Genomic DNA, 6,000 nt, shown 5'->3' with positions numbered 1-6,000 from the left:
GTAAAACATCTTTTTTTCTTCTTCTCTCAAATGAAGAATTTTACACAATGTACATTTAAGATCTCCCCTTTTTGTCCTCACTCTTTCAACACGCTTTATACACTTTTAATTCTTATCCAGTCCATGCAAAAACCAAAAAATGTCACGAAATGTGTCGTTAAAAACATTATAATTGATAAACGAGGCGTGAGAACGATGAAGGCTGTGCTGTTCGGACTTTACAAGTCTTTGTGTTGTGGTTTGTGGTCTCCTTGGCGGGGTCACAGGGGTCACAGGGGTCAGTAGTCCGTGTCCGACCCCTCGGCGTTGTCCACGTTCCTCGACAACATGTAGTTGTCCATGTCGATGGAGCGGCAGTTGTTGATGGCGTAGCGCAGTCGCTCGGCCATGACGCTCTGACTCGTGTACGGCGGCAAGCGCAGCTGGAAGAAGCAGGTCTGCGACGTCGGCAGGCTGTCGTACGGCTGCGGGGGAGACAAGGGGGAGGCAAAGAGTCAGAGAGATAAACAAGGGGGAGGCAACAAGTCAGAGTGAGACACCAGGGGGAGGTAGAGAGTCAGAGTGAGGAGACACGAGGGGGAGGCAGAGAGTCAGAGTGAGACACCAGGGGGAGGTAAGGAGTCAGAGTGAGGAGACACGAGGGGGAGGCAGAGAGTCAGAGTGAGACACCAGGGGGAGGTAAGGAGTCAGAGTGAGGAGACACGAGGGGGAGGCAGAGAGTCAGAGTGAGACACCAGGGGGAGGTAGAGAGTCAGAGTGAGGAGACACGAGGGGGAGGCAGAGAGTCAGAGTGAGACACCAGGGGGAGGTAAGGAGTCAGAGTGAGGAGACACGAGGGGGAGGCAGAGAGTCAGAGTGAGACACCAGGGGGAGGTAAGGAGTCAGAGTGAGGAGACACGAGGGGGAGGCAGAGAGTCAGAGTGAGACACCAGGGGGAGGTAGAGAGTCAGAGTGAGGAGACACGAGGGGGAGGCAGAGAGTCAGAGTGAGACACCAGGGGGAGGTAAGGAGTCAGAGTGAGACACCAGGGGGAGGTAGAGAGTCAGAGTGAGACACCAGGGGGAGGTAAGGAGTCAGAGTGAGACACCAGGGGGAGGTAGAGAGTCAGAGTGAGACACCAGGGGGAGGCGTTGGTGTGGACACTGACCCGGTCGACCTTCATGATCTGAAACCTCTGTGATATGTCGGCGGTGTTGGCCGGGAGCCGGGAGCGTCCGGACACGAAGCGCATGAACAGGACGCGCTCCTCGTTGGAGAACTCCTCCAGCGTCTGCCAGAACCACTGCACCAGAGCGTGCTGCTCGTCCACCTCCCGGTAACGCACCACCTTCTTCAGCACGTCGCAGCTGATCTCCGGCAGGCCACAGACCATCTGCTCCAGCTGCTTCGATGTGAGGAGCGAGAGCAGCGGCACGGGAACTATCCACGACATTCCCTCGCGCACCGCTGCCACCTGCAGGACACACAGAGAGTCACACAGAGAGTCACAGAGAGAGTCAGAGAGAGTCACAGAGAGAGTCAGAAAGATTCATTTGTGTGTTTGAGTAAAATGAACAATGAAGAAGAAGCAGTCATGTAACAACAGTTCTATGAACCCTGGACGACGCCCAGAGATCCAGTGCTGCCCTCAGGTGGTCAGAGGAGTAAGTGCAGATGTACCTGTCGGTCGATCTCGTGCAGTCTGTACTCGATGGCGCGCTCCACGTACTCTTTCCTGTTGGAGAAAGACAGCGGGATGCTGTTTCCACCAGGGATGATTGGAACCATCTTTCCATCTGCGCTTTGCCCCACGAACGAGTCCAGCGTGATCATCTGAGGCACAGACGAGGAGCTTACACTGCTGCTTTATATTTTGATCTACTACAGACTATATTTGCTACGGCCTTAAATGTCCAACAGAGGCTAATATTAAGTTTAGGTGGAGAGAATCCTTAGATAAAGCTTAAATGTATTGTGAAGAGAGTGCAACACTGCTCACTTATGGGTTGAGTCTAAAACATAATTTATTGGGATTATTTTTCCTCATTATATTTTATTATGCAGCGTAACACAGTACAGAGTTTGTAGCCATTTTAAATCATATATTTTGTAGCAGAGCTTATGTAGGACAGGCCTAGGGATCTGGATTCTAAAACATCTGCACTGGCCATGAAAAACCAGAACCCGAGTCAGAATTTCTCCACATGTAAACGAGGCCTTCGCTTCAGTAAAGACTCACATCGTTGAAGTTCTCCTCGGTGATGCCGCTGTCCTCGATGTACAGGATGCTCTTGAGTGTCTGCACGTACAGCAGATCCACCTCCTCCAGGTCCTCCAGGGACAGAGGGATACAGCACAGCTGCTTCCACACCAGCGGCGCCAAGTGCAGGTCCAGCGGCTTCTTAGTGCGGATGGCCACGCCCATCAGGATGCCCAGGAACTTAAACTGCAGCATGTGCTCGTCCATGCAGGCCGACGGGTTAAACAGGAACCTGGGGTAGACACGTTCTGTGTTAGGCATTATTCTGACTCATTTATACTTGGAGTCACTTAAATTTAAATGAAATGTGTTCCTCACCGGTCTCTGTTGTATCCGACCTCTGCCGTGGCGTTGGGAGACGGGATGAGCAGGTCCACCACTCCAGTCTCCAGCTCCTACAACACTTCACTGTTAACATCTTCATCCAAAGCAACCTTGTCATATTTAAGCTTTACACTGCATTATCACTCACTCTCCACTGAATATAAGAGACTCCTGTAGCCAGAGCTGCCCTAGGGCAGACTGGCAGAGAAGGGGCACCACATTCCCACACAGATAAAGATGGCCCCGTGTGGAGAACAGCCTGTACCTGACACATTTCTGTGATGGTGTCGTCGAACACTCCTCCAGCGTCGTCGGCGCCCTCGCCCACCAGCTTCACCTTCCAGGCCCGAGACGGCAGCCTCAGGTCGGACGCATTCAGCTTCACCACCTGCCGAGCGATCTGCACCAGGATGGGCTTACACTTACGCCCGCTGTGGACAGAGACACGTCTATCATATCTATCATGTATGTGCAGCGGTGCAGGAAAAATGCCACAATGAACTAAAAGGCTATTTTTCATCTGTACTCCTATGACAAATGTTAATGTTGACCGAAAAAAACAAAGATCCAATTGATTTCACTGATATAATCTGTAATGATGATTTACTTACTTAATAAACATGAAATAATAGTTGTATATATTTAAATGTTGTTTTGGTAATGGAGGTGAGAAACCTCTGTGAGCTTGAATCTGGTCGTCGGTGGTACTGACCGAGTGGAGATGCGTTTGACAGTGATCTGAGGTCCGTAGTTCTTTCCCTGGACCATGGTTTTGCCAATGGAGCGGACCATGGGCAGCGTGTAAACTCGTGGGGCCAAGAGTGGTCTGAGCTGGCCCTGCACGATGCCCCAGGTACCAGCGTTATAGTGCGACGTGCAGCTCTGAGGACGACAGACAAACGGTAATCCAACTAAATGCACAATATAAGCTACAGAAGAACTAGTGAACAACAACAATCAAAGCCTTGTTTCTAGACAACTAGTTGTACTAATACACAGAGTATTGTACTGATCCACATGCAAAAATACAAACACTGCAGACTGTTTTTGACAGTGCCATGCTACTCAATGTTTTATGTACTTGGGCCTCAAAACTCCAGCCATGGATCAAGTTTCGGCTTTATTTGAACCGGTGCCAGAAAACGAAGGCAATGAAACGGTAGCATTATCTAATACAAATATAATCCACATCAGCAACTTGAGAGCGCAATGCCTTGTTTGAATTTTCATCAGCTCATGACAGATTTAGCCGTGTTTGTTACTTTCTCCTGTGAAATAGAAGAGTACACAAAAGTATGCTCTCTGGTGTTCAAAAGTGAGTGTTGGAGTTGTAATTTTGTAGTAGCAGTAGTAGCAACGTTAGTAGTAGTAGTTTTAGTAGTAGCAGGAGAAGCAGTAGTAGCAGGAGAAGCTGTAGTAGTAGTAGTAGTTATAGTAGTAGTAGTAGTAGTTACAGTAGTATATGTAGTAGAAGCAGTAGTTGTAGTGGCAGTTGTAGTAGCAGTAGCAGAGGTAGTAGTAGTATCAATAGTAGTATCAATAGTAGTAGCAGTAGCAGTACCTGGTTGTTGGGGCTGAGGTTGAGCAGTCTCCAGGACGAGTACATGAGGTCAGAGAAGTGGTAGAGCAGACGGAGCCGAGCGCGGACAGACTCCATGCTGATCTCCTTCAGAGCGTTGAACTGAGGAGGCACCGACACTGGCAAACCCAGCTGCAGGGGCACCGACGAGCCTGCAGGGGGCGGTCAAGATGAGACAGCTGTAGTTCAATCATCTCACTCCTGTTATTTTTTTTTAGTGCAGGGGTGTCCAAACTACTAAGTTGTGAACTCTGCACTCTGTGGTAGTGTTGTACCTGGGGCTCTGGGGGGCACCGAGGGGGCGCTCCAGACGGCGCTGTGGCACCGTCCAGCTGAGATCTGGTGGATGTTTTTACCCTGCAGAGCGGCCACTGCTGTCGGCTCCCGGACGTGGTTTGTGTGGCCCAGACCCAGCTGTGGAGACAGAAGCAGAAGATCAACATTTAAAGCGTTAGTCACATCAAATAGAGAACATTTTGTTTCATCCTTGATTCTTTTCTGTAGTATACAATATATCAAAGTATTTATACTCCATTTGTTTTGCCTCAGTACAGATATTCAGAGATTGTTGTTGTTAACTTATCCTTGGCCTCGCTCTGAACTCTGAGAGATGTGAAAAGTGCTTATAAACTCATTTGGATGGAAGAGTGAGGTAGATAAGTGAGTTTAAACTGCTGCAATTTGTCTAAAATGAATAAATTAAATTTTTGTTTTTTAAAACTCAAGACACACAGAAAGTAAAATATAAAATGATAGCATGTATCCAGTCTCACATGTACACATAGTCAGACATAATTAATGACTATAAAGACTGAAATAAACACATTTAAGGGGTCTCACCTGTCCCTCAGAGTTGCTGCCCCAGGTGAACACGTCCCCGGTGGAGGACAGGACCAGTGAGTGCTCCGCCCCCACAGCGATGTCCGTGACGTGGACTCCGGACAGAGCCGGGACCTGCTGAGGCCGGTTATGGTTCCTGGCTCGGCCCTCGGGAAGTCCGATCAAACGGTCTGAGAGCAGAACATACGAGGTCATTACAACTGACACTTTTAAGCACCAAACATCAGTGTAAAGAAGGCATTCAACTGGAAGTGTTTTTACTTGTTGTTAGGGATGGTCTGAGGTAAGTTTTTGAGCTGAAACCCACATTTGTCTCACTGCTATGACCAATATTTGCCAATAGCAATATGTAGATTTCAAAATCCACAGTACAAAGGAACCACTTTAATACAAATTAGAACTAAATATATTTATAGAAATGATAAAATAATTAGTTGCTTGCTTGTATAAACATACAGCCATATTTTTTGCCTAATTTCTGTTGTTTTTTTCATTTTTCCACATTACTCTGTTCAACGAGACATATCTGATGCAGGAGAATAAACTGGGAACGACTGAGGCACTTCAAAAACACTTATTGGCTCCAAATATTGGCCGAATCAGTCAAAATCAGGCGACAATGATCATACTTACTTTTTGGCATTCTGGCTCGACAGCTGTATTTACAGTTGGAACACTGACCTCCTCCTTTGAGGTTTGCTCATCTTTAACTGAATGTATAATGTATTTAATCTGAGTTGTCTAAACAGTTTTGCCAATTGTAATGCCATTGTTTATTTCCCATCTATAACAATACAACAAATACTTAAAAAGCAATACAATAGTATATATCAAATGTAGATTCCAAAAAGGGTCTTTACCTTGGCCAAAGGTGTAAACTTTTCCGTCTTTGGTTAAAGCTACAGAAAACTGAGTCCCACAAGCCACTTTCTTAATGCTGATTCCACACAAAACGTCCACTTTCTAGACAAATGAAAAGGAGAAGTTAGGATTGGACACAGAATATATTTAATAACCG

The 6,000-nt window shown here is 47.2% G+C and overlaps 1 protein-coding gene across 1 annotated transcript in view; it reads right to left on the bottom strand.

The window, feature by feature from the left end:
- Positions 1–238: 238 nt before the first annotated feature.
- herc1 (HECT and RLD domain containing E3 ubiquitin protein ligase family member 1) overlaps positions 239–6,000 on the bottom strand; it is a 95,288-nt gene continuing 89,526 nt past the window's right edge. Inside the window, exons 70-80 of the mRNA XM_072465236.1 lie at positions 5,843–5,945; positions 4,983–5,152; positions 4,418–4,556; positions 4,125–4,294; positions 3,276–3,445; positions 2,829–2,994; positions 2,558–2,634; positions 2,219–2,471; positions 1,660–1,812; positions 1,148–1,453; positions 239–464 (exon numbers count right to left, since the gene is read on the bottom strand). Of these exons, the coding sequence (XP_072321337.1) occupies positions 279–464; positions 1,148–1,453; positions 1,660–1,812; positions 2,219–2,471; positions 2,558–2,634; positions 2,829–2,994; positions 3,276–3,445; positions 4,125–4,294; positions 4,418–4,556; positions 4,983–5,152; positions 5,843–5,945 (1,893 nt within the window). The 3' untranslated portion in view covers positions 239–278. The remainder of the gene's footprint in view (positions 465–1,147; positions 1,454–1,659; positions 1,813–2,218; positions 2,472–2,557; positions 2,635–2,828; positions 2,995–3,275; positions 3,446–4,124; positions 4,295–4,417; positions 4,557–4,982; positions 5,153–5,842; positions 5,946–6,000) is intronic.

The sequence above is a fragment of the Eucyclogobius newberryi genome, unplaced genomic scaffold, assembly GCF_026437365.1.
Source record: "Eucyclogobius newberryi isolate DKJ021-1_F unplaced genomic scaffold, fEucNew1.0.hap1 SCAF_5, whole genome shotgun sequence".
Classification (NCBI taxonomy): Eukaryota; Metazoa; Chordata; class Actinopteri; order Gobiiformes; family Gobiidae; genus Eucyclogobius; species Eucyclogobius newberryi.
The sequence above is the reverse complement of the archived record's forward strand: the minus strand, read 5'-3'. Positions and strand labels throughout refer to the sequence as shown.